General features: G+C 37.1%; 1 protein-coding gene across 1 annotated transcript; it reads right to left on the bottom strand.

Annotated features, from left to right (window-relative positions):
* Positions 1-99: 99 nt before the first annotated feature.
* On the bottom strand, positions 100-17,772 carry LOC125825354 (uncharacterized). Its single transcript, XM_049504696.1, has 6 exons — positions 17,503-17,772; positions 17,289-17,411; positions 16,977-17,093; positions 16,695-16,877; positions 640-781; positions 100-385 (listed from the first exon to the last, which is right to left on the bottom strand). Exons 1-6 carry the CDS (start codon positions 17,770-17,772, stop codon positions 210-212), a joined length of 1,011 nt encoding a protein of 336 aa, XP_049360653.1. The 3' UTR covers positions 100-209.
* Between the last annotated feature and the right edge of the window lie 7,866 nt (positions 17,773-25,638).

Raw genomic sequence — 25,638 nt, 5'->3', positions numbered from 1 at the left:
AGTTAAAACGTTCTCTTATTTTCATGTATCTCACCAAACATTTCTTAGAAATTAAGAAGAGGAAAATTAGGATACATCGGTAAAAGTTGTATTGTTATGTACATGCACACATGTGGTCTGGTGAGAAAATATATTTCTAGATTAAAGGAGTCACAATAGTTGTACAATATCCACCTATATATACATAGCAAAAAAAAAAACATCAACATTCATGACTTGCGCAACAAGTCTGTTGGATCTTCCTTGCAGCTAATAACAAGTGGTGAAGCATGAATATTGTTCCCTTTATGTGAAATTGATAACTTATCATCCTGAATAACTTTTTCGACTTGTCCTGACACAGATGAAGATGAAGCTCCAAGTATCTGCACTGATAGACTTCCACCTACATGAATATATAATTAGAAGTTGATAGGAATGGAATCATGAAAATATTTGCAGATATTTCCCAAGTGGAATAAACCTCAGACCGAGCTATGATCCTGTAAAACAAAACCTTGTTTTTTTCCTAAGTTTGAGCCAAAGTGTGAGTAGAATCATGTTATTCACAGTTCAAATCAAACTGATAGGGACAGTCTTACAAGAACCAAATCACTGAATGATTTCCTATTGCATACTGAAACTGGGAATCGATATTACCTATTACAAGGGCGGCCCCAATCCATCCACTTAAACTCCATCTCTCACCAAGGAGAAACCAAGCAAACCCAGCACCCCATATTGGTTCCAGCCCATAAATTATTGCAGTCTCTGTTGCTGATACATTACACATGGCAGCCATCTGCACATTAAATTGAGATGAAGGCCAAATATAGATGTCAGTTCATCCTTCTGATATCCTTTGAAACCAAAACCAATTGCCACAAAGGAGCATATTATTACGACTATAAGATATTTATGAACTAAATACTGGTCAATCAGCTTTTAGTTATAAATATTCCCATCGTAAAAAAAAAAAACTAGTATAAGGCTAAATGTCCTGTTTTATTTTTTGCAAGCCAGATATCAGATGAAAGCTGCCAGATATATTAACATACAGACAGGTGACAGGTCAGTTCCATTTTGTCACACTGAGGTAAAGTACTGGAGAAAACAAAACCGTGGTTTACCAAGGATGTCCAGCCATTTGACTTTTGCTTACCAAGCATGAATGTAAGGACAGACAAAGAAAAATGTAAGAAAATGAGAGTTCAGCGGGAATTGAAGAAGGTTTCATGAATACACTTGAGAAAATAGTTAATACTCTTCATACTAGTCAAGATAACAAAATTTTGAGCAGTAAATTATAACAAAGGATTTAGGACACTAACATCATCAATGAAGCTGATAATCAAGGATAAACAACACAAATCCCACTAGCTTAGGGTCTAACTACGTGCCTTGAGTTTTCAAAATTACCATTCATGTCAGATTTCGGTCCCCAAGTCAAAATTAGGTGTAGTTTGTTCCAAGTACACCGTATCCCAGTGGATTCCCATGTATATGGAATACACTGACTCTCTCGCTTGCCGCTCTCCTCTCTCAATCGCCTCTCTCCCTCTCTCACTCACCTCTCTCCCTATGTATCGGTATTTCAGAATGTATCTGAAATGCATCTCGGATCTCAAATACATATATCTAATGCGATTCATATGCATCTAGGATACGCTAACTCTCTCGCTCACCTCTCTCTTATCTCGCTCGCATCTCTCCCTATGTATCTGTATTTTAGATTGAATCTGCAGGTATCAAAAATGCATGTATCTAGATGTGTTTGACTTGAAATTTGATATGCAATTATTAATTAGTGAGACAATATGTAATAATTTCAAACTATAGAGAGAATTAGTAAATATGGTAGAAATGTTTGTATAATTAGATAGTTTTTCATAATTCAATGATAGCATGAAGTCCACAATTCCTCCAGATACAGACCCATTTAAGAGTGAGTCTATCCAAGTGAACAAAATAGCAAAGCTTTTCATGATAATATGTTACTTATAAAGAATATACATGCCATATATTCAAAGCAGACTTTTCCTAGATGTGTGATCAATTTAGATTAGCAAGGAATTAGGAACTCAATCATTCAAAGCATCAAATGAATACCAAGGGTATGGGATGAGAAGGTATTTATCAATATAACTTGCTTAAACCTCGTACATTCACTAATTATCACTATTCCATGATGTTTCAAATTTAAAGTAGTAACTGCTGTTTAGAAAGGATCAGAGATGCTCTGGCCCAATTTAGAAGAATGCTAGCATTGTCATATAAATAATTGAGCAAACCTATGTGAAATAGTGTTTTCTTAAAGAAGGCATCCTTCTCTTAGCACCAAGATCTGGGTCCTCAATTGGATTGGATACGCGATTGCGTTGATTCATTAGCGACAAGACGCATCGCGGAACTTGCCAACCACTATCTTAGGAACATATCGAGTCAGCCAGCTAATCAGCCTAAAGCCTTTAACCACTCGCACACAACGCCATCTTACAACATGATTAGCCATGTGCAATAGGAGTCGGTCAAATGTATCACACACTACACTATTTTAATGTCCTATTGTAAACAGTAGATCTCTAACATCAGATAGATGATTGAGCTTGTTAACAGTCGACTTCTTGTAATATAAGGGAATACATCTTGTAAAGGTGATAGATATCGCCCAATCATCACAAAAGCAATGAATCAACATCAATTCATTGATCTTTCAATTGTTTTTGATTGACTACCGATTCCAAAGGAACTAGAGTTATATCTCTTTTCCATTCCAGAGTTCTTATACGTTCCCAACTCTATATTGTTTTCTTGTGGCCTACCTTAGACAAGTGTAAGCCTAAGTGCACTTTAACTAACTGTCATCCCTGGCTCGTCAACGTTTTTTATCAAGACTTAGCCTATAGAGGATAATCATAGTCCCGTCCTCCACTAAATCATTTTTTACAATTTAGCAATTATGAAGAAGGGTTGACCTTACCCAAGATATTACACGAGCAGGTTCAGTCAGAAACCATAGTATGCTATAAGTAGCATTGATCACAATCAAGATAGTAGTCATTTTAAGTTCTTTTTTTAAAAAAAATTTTAAAAAAATATCTAAGTAGTTTAACAACGGTCGAAGCACGCCCGTCCAATGTGCTTCTTTCACGACATGGTATAGTCCTGGGTGTCTTCCAGTGGTCTAAGAATGAAGTTTGCACCAGCCTACTAGCAAAACAAAAGGTAAGGAACTTCTTTCACAACTTCAACCAATTAGTAATTTGTTAATTTTGGATAGAAATTTTTAATAAATTTAAAATCTAATAACTTTAAGAAATGTAATGAAATCTAAAATAGCTTTCTTGTGTATAAAGGACAAAGTTCCTACAAATAAGAGACTACAAAAAATAGAGTTATGAACTAAACTAAATTAATTAGAAAATTAAAGAAACATAGCTAAACAAAAAAATTCAATAAAACACAAGTTTTAACAAATTGTAAATTACCTTGATGAATACACTCATGTTTAGCAAGATAAATGAAGAGAACCAAAATTCACTTCGTAGAAAAGTTTAATTTCTTAAAAATAAAATAGACTTTAATTAGAGTAACTTTTTATTTGATCGAGAAAGAAAAATAGAAAAAAACAAAAGAAAAGACGTTTAGGGTAATAAATTTACAATGCTCTCGTTGATTGAAAATTAATTACACATGCAAATATTGATGTCATACCCTAAGGTTTGAAATTAACTAACAACTTTTTTTTTCTTTTTTGAAAACTTGTAATTTGGAAATCAACTAACAACTTGAAACACAAAAAATAAAATAAATTAAAGAATATAATTGTAAAACAATAAACTAATAACTTGCAATAAAAGAAACAACCACACATTAAAGGAAATGTAGTGTTGTAAATCTAGCAATATATAGCACTAGCCAAGGGGCATTTTAAAAAGAAAAAAAATTATCAATGTTGACGAACCTTGTGGAGGAACCTTTAGATTTTTGGGAAATTGGATTCTCTTAATCGCTATTAGACGAGATTGAAATCATGATCTTAGTTTGAACCCTCTTGTCCACTGCATTGCATCACCATCTATTGCCAAGCGGGTTTAGCTAATCTAAAATATCCATTAGTTTCCATTTTTCGAATAAATTCACACATAAAAATAACAATTTCCCGATGAAGCAGATCATTTGAACCCCTTTCCTATAAGGTGGGTTAGCTGCTATGTCTTCTCCCTAACACAATCCAATATCACCAACAGACACATACAAAGTGCTAAATATGAACATACAAAAATATAGAAAATGTTACAAACTATGGGTAGAAACAACAAGACGAGAATGTGGTATCAATAGCCTTTAAGAAGAATTGGGTGATTGTGATTCGAATGCTCCTTTACGGGTTTACTCTAGAAGAAATCTAGACAAGCATGTGGAGATAATCTATCTTAGTTTCTTTGTTTTAAATAGGATAAAATATAAGAAGTTATTATCGACAGCAGTTATCTACGGCAATAACTATTTCTATCTCTATATATTAGGAGTTATCTTAATGTTCAATATAAATGTGTATTTTGGAGAAATCTACAGAAGAAAAGTATTATAATTATCTTTGTAACCGAAGACATGACTCTAGATAGGAAGGAGTGGAGGTCGCGTATTAAGGTTGAAAGGTTAGTAGGGTTAGCGTGTTGTCTTTTCTTGCGAGGGTATGGGTTGTTAGCGTTTGTAGTAGTCCTAGCCTTGCACTTGCAGTTCTTGTCTGTGATACCTATAGCCTTGTGTTGTTTATTGCGTTTCACTTCTCACATTATTTTATTGATGTTATTGTCTCCTTTGTTGATTATATACTACCTTTCTTATTGGATGTTATGTTTTATACACTGTTTTCCTTTCCTTTTACTTGGATTTGATGTACTTGAGCTGAGGGTCTCTCGGAAACAGCCTCTCTACCTCCACGAGGTAGTGGCAAGGTCTGCGTACACTCTACCCTCCCCAGACCCCACCTAGTGGGATTTCACTGGGTATGTTGTTGTTGTTGTTGTTGTTTGTAACTGGAGATTTGTCCACTCCAAACGAACATAGTTATTGGTTAATGCAATGTTTAAGATTCTTGCACTTTATTCAACTAGTAAAGTTTCATTCTCATCTCATTTCATCTTAGTTTCTATCATTTTGGTATGAGAGCAGCAAGATCCAAGATGGTGGGATCTACACATTCTTCTGATGAACCACCAGCACAACCAGTCACAAATCATCCTAGTGAGCCCTCGAATGATCACCTTGTCTAGCAATTAACATTTATAACATCACGCTTGGAAGCATTAGATGCAGTCTTGAGTGGTACTCAACTTGATGCTAATCAAGGTACATCTGCTAAAGGAAAGGGTCCAGAACGTAATATGGGTACTCGTCACACCAGAAGGTTTTCTTGGGTCGAGGATGTTGATGTTGACGTGGATATGCCTTGGTGATTGAAGAATCCATCTCATAGGCCACACATAAAGATGGAATTCCCTCGATTTGAAGAAGGAGATCCTCGTGGCTGGATTTTGAAGGTGGAAAAATATTTTCGGAACTATCAAACTCCAAATGATCTAAAGGTAGATGTTGCAGCTATGTATTTGGAGGGTGATGCACTTGATCTCTTTGCATGGATTAATAGTGAGCGTACACTGCTGAATTGGGAGGACCTTGTTAAAGCTTTACAAGAGAACTATGGTCCTGCAGAATTTAAGACTCTAGATGAACATTTATGTTGCATTCGACAAATGGGCACAATACAAAAGTATCGCCGGAATTTGCTAAATGATATGCCCGAGTCAAGAATTGGCCAGAACATCATCTTTTGGGGATGTTCCTTACGTCAGAACTCATAAGCCTAGAGTTGTTTATAAAGTCATGAGCCTTGCAATGTAATTCGAGCAAAAAGTGGGTTCCAATCGTGGGCATAAAGGTCTCAATGACCAAATATGTCACAATCTAACACAACCCAAATTGGTTATGCACGTGAAGTTACTTACCAATCAGTAGGAAACCAACTCGTATCACAAACTAGTCCTAATTCTGCACAGATATCTCCTCGTCCTTTTCTAAATTGTGCTTGGGAGATAGAGAAGTAGAATATAGCTAAAGGACTCTGTTTTAGTTTTAATGAAAAATTTGTGCCAGGTCATCGTTGCAAGACAATATCTCTCACTCTTACGGAGACAAATGACAACATTGAAGGTGGTAAATCTGTGGAACAAATGTCAAGTGACATTATTGATGAGGATGTAGGTACAATTGACCTTGTTGAAATTTCATTCCATGCTTTTCTAGGTAACACAACAAGCACAACTATGAAACTTCAAGGGACCTTAAATAGAATGAATATAATGAACCTCCAAGTCATTTCCTCCATTTTACAATCTTTTCGGTGTTTAGAGATTTTCTATAGTGACCTCAGGTCATTTATGACTTGCTAGGACTGACAATTCGGTCGCCTGGTCGTTCATTTGGGTTTGGAGCAAGTTTTCTTATTTTGGAGCTTCTGAAGTTTGAATGGTTGACTGCGGTTAGAACTCCAGGTGCAATTTTGACGATTATGTTACTCAGGAACATTGAGTTTGGTATGGAAACACCTTTGATACAGATCCTAAGAAATTTGGGCTCACTCCAAGCCACCTTGTTGATTTTTGCTTGAAATGGAAATTGGGTGTGGGACCCACCTTTTGTTGAGATGACCTTCATAGGAAGTTTCGACATCTCTATTTAGTCTGGAATGTCGAATATGGTGAGATAGCATATTTCATTTGCATGCACGGGGTCCCAAACGAATCTCGAGCACCCCATCGAGGATTTTGAGCCTTGTTGCACCAGCTAATGTGGCACTTGTTCTTCTTCGCGTTCACGCGCCTCATGTTGCATTCGTTGTGGCCAATGATTTTGGCTTCTGTGTTCGCGAGTCGAGTACCGCGTTCGAGAGGACCAAGGTAGTTGGTCATCGGATCCCAGGACTTGGGGCGCATTTGCGAAGGTCAAGGAGTTTGACCCTCCACGTTCACGGAGCTATAGGGGCCTAACCCTTCACATTCGCGGACTGGGTCCTGTGTTCCAAAGGTTGGTTGACTGATCTTTTAATTAAAGACTAGTCTCGAAAATCAACATTCTCTCCAATTTAGTATTCCGATAAGTTGAGTTAGGGAGCTCCAAATTTGGTGATTTCAGTTGCATTGGGTCGGGAATTGTCAAGGCTTCATGTTAGGGTAATTGGGACAGTGTGAGGGACTTGTTTTGAAGGTAATTTCTCGTCGCGGAGACCTTCCTTGCCTCTTCAATGGTGGATTCTTGTGAATTATCTTGCATGGGCTCTTTTAACTCGTTTCCGAGCTCGAATTATGCTCATTTTCAGGGCACAAGTTCCTTGAGCTATTTTGGGCGCAATCTTATTAAGGGTCGGCTGAGTTATGGTTGTTGTTGTGTACCTTCTAGGCTTATGGAAGTTCGGTTAGATTATTGCTTGATTATATAATTGTATCATGTGTCGATTTGATAGCTAGTTACATAAATGATTTGGACTTGTCTTTATTTTGGTGCTTCTCGTTTCGACCGAGTTAGGTTGGCCTCTTGGCCGTTGTGAAGTGTAGCGGTGGTTACCGGGCTGTATCTCTGGTTGGTTGGCTTTCATAGTGGACTCTCGTAGTGGTTAGGTCATTGGGCTAGCTCCTCTAGGTATGTACCCTTGCCCCAGTCCTTTCCTCATTTCATTCTATTCCATTGTATCTGCTTATCTTAATTGTGCTTTATCTCTTCTTTAGTTGTTTGTGTTGTACTTTCCTTATTTACATGTTATTTGTACCTGTTTTGTCTTTGGAGCTTAGTCGGTCTATGCCTATTGAGTACCACTTGTTGGTACACATACTACAGTTTTGCAGCCTGCAAAATATAGTACAGGTTCTCACCATTGACACGTGCCTTGTGCAGAGTAGCTTTTGAATCCGGAGACTAGGGTGAGCTCCTGATGTCCGGAGTTGTTGATCCCCCTCTGTTTTGGCTAGGACTAGTCTTTATTTTTGTATTCGGAGACAATTTTGTATATATTTGTATTTTGGCTTGTACTCCTATTTTGATTAGAAATTCGACTACCGACTGAAGCTAGGTCTTGGGGTCGTTTTGTATGCATTTATATTGTTATCTCTTCATTTGTTCATTGTTATTGTTCAATGCTTTCTTCAAGTTTTTCTTCCACATGATAGCTCATTACTCCTGGTTCCGGGCTATGGGTTTGGCTTACCTACTGGTGGGGTATTGGTAGGTGTCATCATGACTTGAGAAATCAGTTTGTGACACGCAAGGTGCTGCTTCTGGTTGATAGTGGGTCATCCCACAATTTTATCTCTCAAAAAATTGTTGAAGAATTACAGTTGCTTGTTGAAGTTGTGCCCTACTTTGGAGTCCAGATTGGCAATGGTGATATCATACGTTGCAACTGTCTATGCCAAAATCTTGTTGTGAAATTCCCTGGATTAACTATTGATCAAAATTTTATCCTTTCACTGTTGGAGGGGCAGATTTGGTGCTTGAATTAAGTGGCTTGTTCTTTAAATACAGTCCAAGCTAACTGGAATGAGATGTTTTTTATTATTCAATGGGATAAGCGATATAAGCTTCAGGAGGTTCCACAAGAATCATATGCACTAGTTGATTCCCAATATTTCTCCAAGGAGGTTGATACTTCAGGTAACTCTCTACCCATTGATATTCAAAGCTTACTTCATAAGTTTGAATCAATTTTTGAAGAACCCAATGCCCTACCACCTTTTCGTCAACACATCCACTCCATCCCTCTGATTCCTAACTCAAAACCACTCAATATCCACCCCTACCATTATCCGTACTTCCAAAAATCAGAAATTAAAAACCAAATCTCTGAATTACTCCGAAAGGGTTTTATAAGGTCAAGTACCAGACCATTTGCTAGCCCTGTCCTTATCGTCAAGAAAAAGGACATACATGGTGCATGTGCAATTGATTATAGAGGTCTCAACCAAATCACTATTCAATATAAGTATCCAATTCCAAATATTGATGAGCGAGCTTCTTGATAAATTGCATGGGGCACCTAATTTTTTCGAAGATTAATTTGTGTTCTGGTTACCACCTGCTACGTGTCGATCCCACAGACATTCATAACACTGTTTTTCGTACGCACTCTGGTCATTATGAATTCACTGTTACGCCCTTTTTTTATAACGATCCTTGAGGGGGTCAAGGGCTGAGTAACACGCTCGGGCCTTAACATAAATAAAAGTAAGCAAAATGCAAAGAGGGGACATAAACCTTACCTCCGGTCCTATGATGGTTCATGAGTTAGTTAACTTGCTAAAGTTACCAACTCATCCCCTTATTCTAGAAATCAAACCTAAAATATATGCACCTAAGAAGAGAGGACTCCCATTACAAAATTCTAGGAAAGCGTAAATAAGTGTGACTCTCCCCTTGCCAAGGAATTGTAATGCCCTTTGGTCTCACTAATGCTCCTTCTATGTCTCAATGTGCTATGAATGATTTGTTCAGACCACACCTGCACAAATTCATTCTTATATTCTTTGACGACATCTTGGTATACGGTCAAACCTTTGAGCAACATATCAGTCATTTGCAACTTGCTCTCCAACTTCTCAGAGATAATCGTGTCAATGCCAAAACTTCTAAATGCTTATTTGGGCAAATCCACATTTTTTTTTGGGTCAAGTGATTTCCAAAAAGGGGGTTGGTGTTGATCAGGATAATTCAAGCTGTCTTGGAGTGGCCAGTACCAATTAATGCGAAGGAGTTATGTGGATTTCTTGGGTTAACAGGTTATTATCGCAGATTTATGAGGATATTTGAAAACCTTAAAGCACATTTCCTCCAACCTTTTTTGGCCAAGGATGAAGCATGATGTTAAAATTTTTGTTAGAATTGTTTAGTTTGTCAACAAGTCAAATACCAAGCTCTAGCACCTGTTGGACTTCTACAAATGTTGCCTATACTTGATAGAATATGGGAAAGATGTCTCACTTGACTTCATTGTAGGACTTCCCAAATCTTGTGGTTTTGATACAATTTTGGTTGTCACTTGTCATAGATCGTCTCAGCAAGTATTCTCATTTCATCCTACTTTCTCACCCATATACTGCCAAGATTGTCGCTAATGATTTTTCGCAGAGAAGTTGTGCGTCTTTACGGCATTCCTTGGTCAATCCTATCTGATCGGGATGTTATCTTTCTCCGTGACTTCTCTTCGACTTAGCCAAACAAGGCAAAGAATGGGTACATCGTACCATTCACAATCTGATGGAAACACAAAGGTGGTTAACAGATGCTTGGAATCGTATTTACAATGTTTTGTTATGGAGCAACCTCGTACATGGAATTATTATTTATCATGGACAGAATTTTCTTTTAACACGGGCTTCCACTCATCCACAGAGACTAGACTACCCCATCCAAGGTTGTTTATGGCAGCCTCATTGTGTCTTAACACTTTTGACCCTTTAGCAAAGGCGACAGAAATTTCAAGTCTCAACCAAGAGACTGAAATTTGCGAAGCATTGGAGGGGGTACATGTCAAAACAACTCGATGCAGATGATGAGAGTGAAAAGATCTGAATCCCTAGGGCACCACGAATTTCTCCTCAGAATAATCAATTAATCTTGGCAAGCGCATCAGATTCATACTACTCTTCCCAGAATTTCTGTGACTCTTCATCTCTATCATGCAACAATGAAGGCAATCTCACCCCTATAGTCATTGAAACTTCCAAATGGACCAAGCTTGTGATGGTGAAAGCTTGCAAGGCCTTCAGGATAAATGTTGCTAGATTTGAACACGAACTCCTAGATATGGTGCTTAGAATGGAACAACGGAGACAACTGCAGTTACAACAAAAACAGGTAATTCAGGGGCAGGACAACCCAAAAAGGAAGAAGAAGTGAGAGAATGAACTAAAAAAGCTTCTTTGTGACCTGATACAACATAATGGCAACAAGAGGGTTAGGGGTAGGAAATACAAAGCTTTCTCTGGATGAAAGTAACAATTTTGAGTTGGAATGTCAGGGGGCTCAACGACATCAATAAAAGGAGCACAATAAAGTCCTTAATCAGAAAGTGGAATCCTGATGTAATATGTTTGCAGGAAACCAAACTAGAGGAATGGTTGAGCTTGATCACTGGGCAGTTATGGGGAAATAGATGGGCCAGCTGGCAGAATTAAAAGCAAATGGTACAAGGGGAGGCATCATCATTCTATGGGACAAGAGGAACTGGGTAAATAATAGCACACATCAGGGGATCTATACAGTTTCATGTATGCTGGAAAGTGTGCAGGAAAATTTCCGATGGTGTTACACTAGCATTTATGGGCCTCATACAAATATTGAAAGAGAAGATCTTTGGTATGAGCTTGCAGCAATAAGAGGAGTGTGGGATGACAGTTGGGTCATAGGAGGCGACTTCAATGTCTGTCGTTTTGAAAGTGAGAGGTACAATTGCATAAGAAGGTCCAAGGCTATGAGTAGCTTCAATGACACCATCTCGGACCTTGGCCTCATGGATTTGCCTTTGCAAGGGGCATTCTATACCTGGACTAGAGGAGATGATCCAATTCAAGCATCAAGAATTGATCGGCTCCTGATATCCCCAGAATGGAATGACTGTTTTAACGCAATCAATCAATTAGCACTCCCTAGTGTAGTCTCCGATCACAGGCCTATACTCTTGAAATGTGGGGATTGGGAGTCTAATCCATCTTACTTCAAGTTCGAAAGTATGTGGCTAGAGGAAGAAGGCTTCTTGGAGAAGGTCAAAATATGGTGGCAAAGTTACTCTGTTAATGGGACACCAGATTTTATTTTATACCAGAAGCTCAGATACTTGAAGAAAGAAATCTCAAATTGGAATAGAGAGGTCTTTGGCAAAATTGACACTAGAAGAAACAGGGCACTGGAGGAATTAGCTGCTATTGAGCATGCTTCAAAGAATAGAGCACAGACTCTAGAAGAGAAATCCAAAGTTCTATGTCTCAAGTTGGAATTGCAAAAGCTAGCAAAAATTGAAGACGTATCTTGGAGGCAAAAATCAAGATGCTTGTGGCTTGAGGAGGCGGACGGGAACACAAAATATTTTCAGAAAGTTGCCAATGGTCGTAGGAGGAACAATACCATCGATAAACTCAAAATAGGTGAAGTCATTGTGGATGATAAAGTTGTAATCAAAGAAGAAATTTTAAGTTTTTACCAGCAACTATACACTGAAAATGAACCTTGGAGGCCCACTGTTCGCTTTGAAAATATGGCATCCATCTCCCTGGATGAAAGAGATTGGCTGGAAAGAAATTTTGAAGAGGAGGAAATCCATGCTACCATCAAGGCTTGTGCACCTGACAAGGCTCCAGATGGCCTTTTTTTCAAAAGGCATGGGATGTAATTAAATATGAAGTAATCGGGGCCCTAAAGCACTTTCACCATAACTGTCATATGGTCAAGTCCTACAATGCTTCCTTTATTGCCCTCATTCCTAGAAAGAAAGGGGCAATAGAATTAAAAGATTACAGACCCATCAGTCTTATTGGGAGTGTGTACAAGTTAACAGCAAAGATTCTTGCGGAGAGACTTAAATCTGCAATTGGGAAGTTGGTATCAGGCTACCAAAATGCATTTGTTAAGGGTAGACAAATCTCAGATGCTGTATTGATAGCAAATGAGGTGCTGGATTGGAAGCAGAAATCAGGAGACGCAGGGTTGTTTAAACTTGACATAGAGAAAGCTTTTGACAAGCTTAATTGGGCCTATCTGTTCACAATCTTGAGAAGGATGGGATTCGGGAATAGGTGGACCAGGTGGATCAAATACAGTTTGACAACGGTAAAATACTCTGTGCTCATTAACGGAGGGCCTGTAGGTTTTTTCTCTCCTCAAAAAGGGCTAAGGCAAGGAGACCCCCTCTCTCCCTTTCTTTTCATCCTTGCTATGGAAGGCCTTGGTAAGATGCTCCAAAAAGCATGTCAGCTACAATGGATTGAAGGTTTCAAAGTAGGCAGTCCCACGGGAAACAATGTCACAGTTTCACATCTGCTTTATGCGGATGATACTCTGCTATTTTGTGGGGCAGATAGATCACAAGTTATTAAGCTAAACTTGATTTTGCACATCTTTGAAGCTGTCTGTAGACTACACACAAATATGTCAAAAAGCACTACCTATCCAGTAAACTCGGTGCAGAATCTGGTAGAGCTAGCCGGAATCATGTGCTGCAACATAGGGTCCTTTCCAACAACTTATCTTGGGCTGCCTTTAGGTGCAAATTTCAAGGGTAAAGAGATATGGTCGGGAATAATTGAGAAGTTTGAAAAAAGACTAGCAACATGGCAAATGCAGTATCTTTCTTTTGGAGGAAGAGTTACATTGATTAATAGTGTAATGGACAACATCCCTACATATCATATGTCCCTTTTCCCTATTCCAGCAAAAGTTCTCGAAAAGCTCAACAGAATGAGAAGGAATTTTCTATGGGAAGGCAACAGCAAGGATCATAACTTTCACTTGGTTAAGTGGGCAAAAGTGACACAACCTAAATCTCAAGGGGGATGTGGGTATCAAAGATCTTGCAGCTCACAATAAAAGCATGACGATGAAATGGTTATGGAGGTACGAAACTGAAGACATTGGATTGTGGAAAGAGGTGATCAAAGCTAAACATGGTGAGCTTACTCACTGGTCCACAAATGTCTCAGCAGATGCATATGGAGTTGGTCTATGGAAAAGCATCAGTAAACTTTGGCCAGATTTTGCTGGGAACGTCACATTTAGAGTTGGCAATGGATCTCACATCAAATTTTGGAAGGACATTTGGTTGGGAGACACAACTTTGGGTGAGGAATTTCCAAGTTTGCACCTCATTGCAGCTGAACCAAATTCTACCATAGCATCCAACAGATCAGACGACATTTGGGACCTAAGGTTCAGGAGAAACCTAAATGACTGGGAACTTAATGACATTTTTGCCCTCTTTGCCAAATTGCAGCCTTTCTCCTTTTCACCCCAAGAGCCTGATAGATTGAAATGGGGTAACTCAAGAAAAGGTCACTACACAGTCAAGGAAGGGTATCACAGCTTATGCTCAAGGAACTCAATGATTGACAAATGGTCATGGAAGCATATATGGAAGACAAAACTACCTACCAAAGTGATCTGTTTCAGTTGGACTGCACTACATAACTCATGCCTCTCACAGGATAATATCTCCAAAAGGAAATTCCAGCTTGTTAACCGATGCAATTTCTGCCACAAGCACACAGAAAGTGTCAACCACTTGCTACTGCACTGCCCAGCTGCCTCAGACCTCTGGAATATGTTTTGTTGCTTTTTTGGTCTTTCATGGGTCATGCCTTTCTCTGTTAGGGATGCTCTTGAAAGGTGGAGTTCACGGGATGTTGACAAAGCCATCAAGAGTATGTCGGTGATGTTCCCTGGTGTTATCTTTTGGTGTTTATGGACAGAGAGGAACAAAAGATGTTTTGATGGAATTTCAACTTCTAGAAATCTTTTGCGAGGCAGATGTCTAGTTAGCCTTTTTAGTTGGTCCAAACTGACCCCTGTAAATAATTTAGAACTCTTCTTGGATTTTGTTAGCTCTATAGCTTGGAAAGAGGCTACAAATCCTTTTTTTTGTGAGCTTAACTGATCTATCCTTGTAAAGCTTGCATCTTCTTGATGCCTTGAAATGAATCTACTTGCTTCATCAAAAAAAAAAAGGTTGTTTATGGTAGAGACCCTCCATCCATTTCTCCTTTTGTTTATGAAGAACAACTTTTGAATAGTGATGCCATGCTGAAAATTCTCAACGATAACCTTTTAAAGGCTCAAACTCGAATGAACAACAAGCTAATTCTCATCGTCGAGATGTTACCTTTCAAGTTAGAGATTCTGTCTTTCTTCGTGTTCAGCCTTACCATCAATGTTCTTTGGCTCATCATGCGAAAAATTGTCACCTCGATTTTTCAGTCCATATAAAATTGTACGACGTGCGGGACCTCTAGCATATGAACTGGAGCTTCCTGCTTCCTCCAAAGTCCATCTGATTTTTCATGTATCTTTGCTCCATTCAGCTCATGGTCAACAAGTAGTTATAGCACCCAGCCCCTCTTCCTCTTATTGAAGATTGGAACTCGCCATATCTCCTGCCAACATTCTTGCGCATCGATGGGTCAAAGAAGCTGGTGCTTCTTCTTTGGAACTGCTAGTTCAATGGGTTGACCGTCCCCTTGAAGAAGCTAGTTGGGAGAACTATGATCTCATTGCAGATCAGTTTCCTTCTTTTCACACCTTGAGGACAAGGCAACTTTTCAGGGGGGATGCACTAATACGAATGCTCCTTTACGGACTTATTCTAGAAGAAAATCTAGATAAGCATGTGGAGATAATCTATCTTAGTTTCTTTGTTTTAAAAAGATTAAAATATATAAGCAGCGGTTATCTATAATAGTTATAAGCAGAAGTTACTACCAGCAGCAGTTATCTACAGCAGTAACTGTTTCTATCTCTATCTATGAGGAGTTATTTCTATGTTTAGTATAAATATGTGTATTTAGGAGAATTCTGCAGAAGAAAAGTATTATAATTTATAATTATCTTTGTAACTGGAGATTTGTCCACTCCATATAGACATAGTTATTGGTTAATGTAGTCTTTAAGATTCTTGCACTTTATTTAACCAGTAAAGTTTTATCCTCATCTCATTTCATCTTAGTTTCTATCAAATTGTCTCATCCAAAAGCTTAAAATGTTAAGAGAGATTAATTACTCAATTACATTTTCAACAACCTCTTCATGTGCATGCCTAACTCATTTTCTTGGCCAAGAATGTGGAAATTCTTTTTTGTTAATGGATGGCAGTTAGCCTTGAATTGAGAATTTCTGTCTGCTCTCATAACATGTTTGTGTAACCATCTCATCTACAAGTTCTAGTTGTTAGAGAGATCACATTTTTCATTACTTAATTATGTCTTCAAACACTTGTATCAAATATGTACAGTACCTAGAGCTGCTACCCATTCATGAAAAGGATAGTTGGCTCAATAGGTATGCAAGCTACCAGCTTACTCATCTCAACTATTTAAATCAGCATCTAAAAATGTATATCTAGTGACATACGAAGTTAAAGTCCGTTACCGTCTTGACTCTTAACCATACCAAAATCAAAATATCTTTCTAGTGTATCTACATTTATAGTGTAAAAATACACCATACCGGAGCTACTGCAATCTCACCTCTCTCTCAGTCTCTTCCACTCATTCTTGGCCCAGTCAGTAGGAAAGCTACCACCTTTTATATAGTGAAATGTATACTTAAGTGTCAGAAACCATTTTGACCAGAGCAAACTACTGTTCCAGTATATCCACCTTCACATTAAAACAAATACCAGAATCATGGAAGCCACTTTTATACATTCATACATACACACACACACACACACACACACACACACACACACACACATATATATATATATATATATATATCATTCACACAAAAAAAGAAGAAGATAAACAAGGATCAGTGTTCATAACGCCATCTTCATTGGACCTCAAGCATAATATATGAGACTATGTGAAGTCAAGCGTGAAGAGCCTTAGGCCAGCTCTCATTTGCAGCTACTTAAAGTACCTTAAAGAATATCTTTTTAGGCAGACGGAGAAGTGTACCTCTATCCATAGACACAACCCAGTTGAAAATAAGCCAGTGTAAAGAGCAGGTATCCAGGGAAACGACAAAGCTGAACTCCAGAATGTTGACCATGTCCAGTCTGTCGGATTTAGTGCTAGAGTACCGAAAAATGAGCCTCCAATAAAGTACCACAACGTTGATATGAGAGCAACAACCAACATCTGAAGAAATAGATGTAGACATTATGTGGGAACTTAGAATGAAATCATAGTGGCCAACAAGAAGATGAAAGATAGGTAATGCACGATTCCCTAACAAACCTCATAGCCAAGGAGCGGTATAAAGTTCTCTTTACTAGTACGTCGTGATATATGCTCAGTTCGTAGCATATGAACCCCAAAAAAGAGTGCACTTAAGAAGTTTAACAAATCTCCAACCTGAAATGTTCATATATACAGGTGAACACTTTTACATGGACATAGTTTGTTAGGAAACTAACAGCCTAATAACAGCTTTTAAATAAAAAAGCTTAAAACTATTTATTTTTAGTTGAAAAATAAAATTTTAACTATTGGTAATCATATCACAAGCATATGTGGAATTGACAACTAGGGAATTCCACAAGAACTCACACATGGAGGTGAGCCACTAGATTCCAACATCACAACACCAAAAATCGACATGAGAGCTCCAAACCAGGTGCGTGCAGGAATTATGGATCCTAACATACCATCAAGCAAGGGAACCACAACAATCTGATCAGTTAACCAGGAGTCAGCAAGGAGGAACCATCGATAACAGGAGATACTTTATTATCAAATTATGAATTCAGGAAAATGCTCTTACAGTGAGCATAGAAAGAAAAGAAGCTCGTCCAGCATCAGAGGTGAGCAATCCAATTGCTTGCATAAGGTAGCCTAAGCTTACCCAAAAGCCCAACTCCATCCCTGTATTACGGGTCTGAGAATCATTCGCTCGGAGTACAAAAGGGACAAAGGGAATTGCTGCAGAAGCAAATCGTACGACATTGAAGATGCCAGGATCAACAACTCCTTCAATTTCTTTGACTACAGAAATATTACTAGCTGCAGTGTGGACAAACAAGTCAGCAACCATGAAAATGTCATTCCAAAAGGTGAAGACAGTATGCTACAACTTAGCATACAATATGCTACAACTTAGCAACGTCAGCAATATGTCCTCACCTTCTAAGATATCACTAGCATCTGAAGCTTAGAGAAGGAAGTATGTTTTGGCCTTATGGACATTCTGCCAGATCAGTAATGTTTTGGCCTTACTGCCATTCTGCAAGATCAGTTATCCAATATAACCAATATCTGATGCATGTCCGCTATTGCCTTGATAAAGTCCCCAACTTAACTAAAACTGAGGTTGAACATGTAAATCTCACCAGAGGTTACTAACAACAACATACCCCATGAAATCCCACTAAGTGGGGTCTGGGAAGGGTAGAATGTACATAGACCTTACCACTACCTCGTGGAGGTAGATAGGCAGTTTCCGAAAGACCCTAGACTCACCAGAGGCTGTTGAAATTCTATATGAAAGATCGAATAAGATTGACTATCAGATCTAACTGTTTCTCACATAAATTTTTAACTAAAATGGTTTTTCGGGAGATAGAGAACCATACAAAACCATATTAGCTATAGTTAAATTTCAAATTATATACCTAAGCGCTAAGACAAGATGAAATTCGTTTTATTTTCTTAATTTCACGAAAGGAACAACTCACTCTTGGTGATAAAGGCTTCTTCATTTGTAATCAAGAATATAGGTCAAAAAAGAATCATCCTCAACTTCCATTTCGTTTCTTTCTACAATTGCATCGTCTATCACCTTCCTTATTCTAGGTTTTTTGGTACTGCCTTCTTTTGTGGACTCCTAGGAATTCCGTATAGAGGGGAGGACATTCTTCAAGTTGAACTAACTCTAAGGGTTACTGGAAACCTATTTGCCTTCGACTGAGTACATGTTTTTGAAGTGGGCAAAACCTCTGCCTTAAGGAAAAGTGTATAACCCATAGCTACAGACAAAAGAGAGAGGCTAGGTGTCAATCAATAGAAAGAAAAGGAAATGGATCCACTTCATTTCATTGTCCTACTTTGTCGCCTATACAAAGCAATGAGAACGGACAGAAATGATTTTTTTCCATTTTTCTCCAGTCTGAGATCAATGATTTTGGTTTAATGTGATCTCGTTACTTTCAACAATTAAAGAATGTATGAAATTTCATTTTACAGCAACCTATATCTCTAGATCTCTATTCGAGAACTTCTTTAAACACTTATAAGTTCCTATCATTGACTACGATCTTTTGGAAATGTTTGTTCAGGTGAAAATGTGGAAGGGATGAGGAAAAACCTATGTTGCTCGGACTCGGGTGTGGGTATTTGAGATAGGTGCGAATCCAAGAGTCGGATTTGGCAAAATCTAAATTTTAAGATTCAGGGGTACAAATTTGTGTATGGATACGAGTACGAGAATTCGGCTAAACTTTCAACATTACAAAAATAGAGTTATAAAGATATTCTATAATTTGAGAGATATTTTGTAAAATTCAATTTTTCATTATTTCATGTCCATAAAGTGATACATAAAAGAAACAGTAGGACCAAATGTTAAAATAGAAACAATAGGCCCATTACAGGTAAAATGTCACTAGAAGTGGTTAGGCCCAAATGTTAAAATAATTTAGTTGAAACATGGAGGCCCATAAAGGGTAAACAAGACATTTCGAAAAAATCTCTATAAAACCCAAGTTTTATATTCTCTATCTAATCATACTGCCGCTACCTCTACAAAATACACCAAAACCTCAACCCTAGCTCATTCCTACTCCCTCTCTTCCAGAATACTGTCGAAGTCCATCCATTCAAGGTCACCGAGGTTTTTGAATTCTCAATCTTTTCCCAAAATTTATTCTGGACTCTTGTCAAAGTATCCAGATGGCGTTGACCAAATCTGACACGCCCCGCACCCGCATCAGAGTCACGTCGAGACGGGTTCGGCAGCAAAAAATGAGGAGTCCGTGCAGCATAGAGAAAAACTGTAAGGATGGATTGCAAAAAAGTAAAGTAATTCCTTACACTTCCATGTTGTTAAAAAGTGAATCTTAAGCCTAACTCAACCTCAAAAGCTAGCTCATGATGGGAGGATTGCCCAAAATCACATAAAGCCAGGGCTGGACATTTAGAGCGAGGACAATTTAATATAGAGGCTCAACATTGGTAAACAGGAATTGAGATGGGTCATGTTTTGATACCATGTTAAGAAATGGATTTTGGACCTAGCTCAACCTCAAAAGTGAGATCATGAGGAAAGGATTACCCAAGACCATATAAGAAGACCACCCATTCCTTTTTCAGCCAATGTGGGACTCTTCATCACATAAAAGTATTTAAAGACCTTACAGATTAGACAGGAAGTATAACATAAATCTCTTTTTTACTTCTCTTCCACCAAAACTAGCTCCCCTTTTCCCTTCTCTCTTTATGTCACAAGCTGGAAAAAGGTATGAGGTTTTTATTTTTAATTTAATTATGAGCCATAAGGCAATGGCAAGTAGGTAAGCTAATTGCCCAAGACTCATGTGATACCAAGCCATCACATAGCCAATTCGAATTTCACTAGCGCAGCTAATACTTGCTACTTATAGTAGTCCCACACGTAAAAAAGTGGATACATGGTGTACATTTAATGTTATTCTTTTAACAAGAGATTATGGTTCAACTTACCTATAATAAAAAAGAGTTAAGGTTCAATTTACCGACTAAAAAAAGAGTTAAGGTTCAATTTACCAATAAAAAAGAGTCAAGTTCAATAAAATGAATTAATTCTAATTTGTAAATATAGATGATCTACAACGAAGTTTACTCAATGAAATGAAAAATTATCCATCAATTGTATTGCAGGGTCCAAATCCCTCTTTGCAGATGATATATGATGGAAGTTCATTCTTCTTTGTATCTCCCATCTTTCTTTAGTCAATTTTATGGTATAATAGGGCTACTATTGGAACCGAAAGGGTTATCCTAAATTGAATTGCTCGGAGAAAGAGATGAAAAATGTGTGAATACACTCGCTTCCAAGCGCATAAATACACTATATTATATTTAAAAACATTATTTTTTAATTTAAAAAAAAAACTTATTTCTTCACTAACCCTCTCCCACCCCGCCCCAATTTCTCTTCTTCTCCAGCACTCTTCCCACACCTGACCCTAACTTTCTTCTCTTCTTCTTCAACAAAATCACCCACCACACCCATTCTCTTCTTTTTCTTCAAAATCACCCTCCTTACACTCTCTTTTACTTCTTCTTCTTCAATCCACTCTCCTCTTTGCAACAAATCAAACCCCGCCCCTAATTTCTTTTTTCAGACCCCATTTTTCTAATTTCTTAGTGTTTTATTTTAAAAGTTGAAACCATTGTTTGTGTTAGTTGGATTCAAAAATGAGGTATGATATGGATTAACGTAAAGGGTGATGGTGGGTATTGAATAAGTTGAAAACTCCATAGATAAGCTTGAGAAAGCTTGAAGAACAACAAATGGGTCTTATGAATTTGTGAAATTAATTCAAATTTGTGATTGGGGATCGTTGAATTTGTGTTAGTGAACTTGTAGTTGAAATTTCAAGTCAAATAAAAAAGAATTTCATCTATTTGACATGAATTTGGTGCTCAAATTGTCAGCATATATATGAAGTTTGAAGAACATGGCTATTATAAAATTTCTAGAATTTTAAAAAGTTAAATATTTGATTTTTTTATTTTTTTAATATTTAATTTCTTATGTGTCGTTGAAAATGACATGAAATTACACAGGTAAGAGGTTGGATTACATACAAGTGATTTGATGAGAAAAAGGTTTAAAATATTGTGTCTTAATGAGTTTAAGGGTTTAGTTGACAAAGTGTTGAGTAGGAGGGTTTAGAATACAAACGCATACAAGTATAAGGATCCATCAGACAATTTCGCCTAAATAAAATAATAAAAAATAAGTTTCTAAATTCTCAACAAAAAAAAGTATAAGTTTCTATGAATAATGGATGTAAACTTTCTTATGATTACTAATTGTTTACATACTGAAAGTTGTGAAATCATCATCCCAAAACATTCATATTTATTTATCATATAAAGATTAAATATAGATAAGGGAGATGTGGCAGTTCTGTATGGCCTCCAATACATTTATCTTTTTTCTTCGTTTTTGACTTTTTCTCCTTTTAAAATCAATTGTGATGTGTAGTGATAAAAAGTCACTCTTAAAATTTCATTTAAATATACTTCTCCCTCCCCTATAATTCATTGTGTGAGAAATATAGGAAAAGAGAATTATTGAATTGTTGTTGTGTCTACATTATTACATTTGAGACTCTGTTTATAGACACTAGAATACAATCCTTTACCAAGTAGGATACTATTTACAATTCCTATTTCTATTTATATTTCTATTCCTATTCTAAATAGGATTGTATAAACATATTCCTATTCTAATAAGATTGTATAAACCTATTCATATTCTAATAGGATTGTATAAACCTATTCATGTTCTAACACTCCCCCTCAAGCTAGTACATATAATTCATGTACCTAGCTTGTTACAAATGTAATTAATACGAGGACCGATGAGGGGCTTTGTGAGATATCTGCAAGTTGATCAATTGACTTCACAAAATCGATGGTCAATCTCAATGTGCTTGTCTTCTCATTAAATACTGAATTTGATGCATAATGTTAGTCAATCTCAATGTGCTTAATCTTCTCATTAAATACTAAATTTGATGCATAATGCCGATAAAATACAGAGTGATAAAATTACAGTGTTGAACTTCCCAAACCAAACTTGCAAAGACTGTTTCAGATCATAGAACAACTCACATAATCCACATACAAGGCTACTAAACTCCCCTTGAGCAACAATGTGCTCAAAATCTAGTATAAAGTATATGGATCATGTTGGAATCAATAGATGAGTCGATATTAAACAAGAAAGTCACCAAAAAATTGGTTGGAACATGCTCATACGCCGGAGTATTAGATTTGATGGCTGAAAGTGGTCATAATCTAAGAAATAAAATTATATGGGTAGGGTCGTAATGATAGTACGACCCAACTAGAAAATAGAAATTATATAGGAAAGGTCGAATTGATGGCACGACCCTATTGAAAAAGAGAAATAATATAGGTAGGGTCGGAATGATGGCACGATCCTACTAAAAAAGAAAAATTATATGGGTAGGGTCGAAATGATAGCACAACCCTACGCAAATCAAATTTGAGAAGTCACCGAAAAGACACGGTGCTATGTAACTCAGATATGAGAAAGTAGTTCAGAAAAATCCACGGTAGGACGCAAATTAAATATGAAAAGTAGTCCGGAGAGATGCACGGTGCTACGCAAATCAAATAAACAAAAAAAGGTAGTCAGCGGAAGGATGGCACGGTGCTACACAAATTAAATATGAAAAAATAGTCACCGAAAAGATGGCACGGTACTACACAAATTAGATATGAGAAAGTAGTCACCAAAAAGATTTCACGGCTCTACATAAATTAAATATGAAAAAGCAGTCACCAGAAAGATGGCACGATGCTACACAAATACCGACGGATATGGGGTTGACACAAAACAGCCCTAGAAAGTCACCAGAAATTGACGCACAGTGACCTGTCTGACTGAGTTTTCTTCCCTTGAATATGTTCATATATTATTGATCCTACTTTTGTTAACATAATCATTGGCCAGACGGGTAGCATATTGTAATAGCCACCCGCCAACAGCGGAAGCTCTTTGTTCTCTACCAAGATCGTAGAGGCTCTGATACCATGTGAGAAATATAGGATAAGAATATTATTGAATTGTTGTTGTCTACATTATTACTTTGAGACCCTATATATAGACACTAGAATACAATCTTTTACCAAGTAGGATACTATTTACTATTCCTATTTCTATTTGTATTCCTATTCCTATTCTAAATAGGATTGTATAAACATATTCCTATTCTAATAGAATTGTATAAACCTATTCATGTTCTAACACATTGCTTAGTTATTGTTGTATTGCTTGAGTTACTACTTCTAATACAATATAAATAAATACAAATATAAATATAAATATAAATATAAAATATAAAAGATATACTAAATTGAGTGTTTTAAGTTGGAGTATTTTAGTAATTTAACATTCAAAAAAGGGGGGTGTTCCAATTCCACTGAACTTTTAACTCACTCGACAGTTGCAAATCACACTTGAATTTATTAAGAAAAGAACAGAAAAACGGGATTGAGTGTTTTAAGTTGGAGTATTTTAATAATTTAACATTCAAAAAAGGAGGTGTTCCAATTCCACTGAACTTTTAACTCACTCGACGGTTGCAAATCACACTTGAATTTTTTAAGAAAAGAACAGAAAAACAGGAAAAATCGTAGGTTAAAATGTGTGGGAATCCTTCCATTCTTTGTCAACAAAAAATAGATCTAATACCTCCCCCACCCATTTTCTTTTTCCTTTCTTCATTCAACCTTTTCATTAATGGCACCCTCTTTTGGAAAAAAAACTCATTTGTCGCGTCAAGTGGCCACCATCGATTCTACTTATCCTTACTTTCTTCACGCATCCAACTCACATGGAATAGTACTTGTCAAGTGTATCTTTGGTGGAGAAGGTTATCAAGGCTGGTGTTGGGCTACGAAAAGCAATCATTAAACCTAATGCTAGCTCCTCTTAGCTTAAAACATGGAGTATATGCCATGATATGGTGATCTACTCACTTTTTGTGCTCTCCCTCAAAAAATATCATTGAAAGTGTACTCTACTCCAAGAGGGATCCATAGAGGGTCTTGGGCAATAATCACAGTGCATGGAACTTCAGTGACCTCTACCCTTAATGGTTGACTCATCCAGTTTCTAATGGGTATAAATGAAACTTATTTTACAGTAAGGAGCAATTTTCTTATGATCTCCCTTCTACTCAGACTTTTACAGTTATATCACCAATACCTCACAATCAATCCCATTCACCTTCTACTCCATACAATTAATCTCTTTCACCCCCTTTGTTTCGTATATCACCTATACCTCAACTTGAATTGTGAAAGTCACATGCGGAACATAAGCAATGAGTTTGACCCTTCCTTGAGTCATTCCAGTCAGAAAAGTCTTAATACCTTAAAAGGAAATAATCTTATTTACTCACATATTTACGCTGATTGCAGGTCACTAATCTAGCAGATGGAGGAGGCATCTCTGCAACACATACGGAGGGAGGCTAACTCAGTGGCGGACCTATTAGCAGATTACGGAAGGACAACAAAGGATCCAAATATGACTATAAATCAGCTCTATGTTTTTAATGCATTTCCTTCCTTTATATTAAAAACTCTCGAAAGAGATGCTACTGAAACTACATCGCTTAGATCAGTTCCTTTTTGTAATGGATAAACCTTATTATTAAATAAATAAAATCCTTCCATTCTTAAGCAACAAAAAAAAAAAAAAAAAACTACAACTCTACTGCTACACTTTGTAGCTTTGAAGTTCTTCTGTCTTTTCTTTCTAACATGTCTTCATATCAGAGCCACATGGGTTAATCCAAACCATCCATTCCGCAAATCGAAACAAGGTGGCAGTCACTTAAGGACTCATATATTCTTGAAGCAATTGGATGTAGAGAAGGAAATGTAGTGTATATATTTTTGTTCTCTAAATTTTTTACAAGGTTAATTAAGCATACACAAATTAAGAATGGGCATGTGGTGTCAATTGTAAATAGTTTTCTATTTATCTTATTTTATTTCAGTTGTATAAATAGAATGCACTATATGGAAATTCAATGAAGAAGGAAATTTTCTAAATTTATAGTGTTACTTCCTATTCGTCTTTTTTACCAAAAGAATGAATAAGGAAAATCCTTATGGCTTAGCCCAACCTAGAGTATAAATGATGCGAATTTTC

Source organism: Solanum verrucosum, unplaced genomic scaffold (genome assembly GCF_900185275.1).
Source record: "Solanum verrucosum unplaced genomic scaffold, falcon-dt-bn FXZP01000051.1, whole genome shotgun sequence".
NCBI classification, from domain to species: domain Eukaryota; kingdom Viridiplantae; phylum Streptophyta; class Magnoliopsida; order Solanales; family Solanaceae; genus Solanum; species Solanum verrucosum.
This window is presented reverse-complemented; position numbering and strand designations above follow the sequence as displayed.

What these genes read in the sequence shown, in the direction of transcription:
- LOC125825354 (XM_049504696.1), bottom strand. Translation starts at nt 17,772, where the DNA reads ATGGTTGCTGACTTGTTTGTCCACACTGCAGCTAGTAATATTTCTGTA. An exon ending in TACCGCTCCTTGGCTATGAG is followed by an intron (nt 16,878 to 16,976) that starts GTTTGTTAGGGA and finishes CTATTTCTTCAG; the next exon opens with ATGTTGGTTGTTGCTCTCAT. An exon ending in GGTTGTGTCTATGGATAGAG is followed by an intron (nt 782 to 16,694) that starts GTACACTTCTCC and finishes TTTAATGTGCAG; the next exon opens with ATGGCTGCCATGTGTAATGT.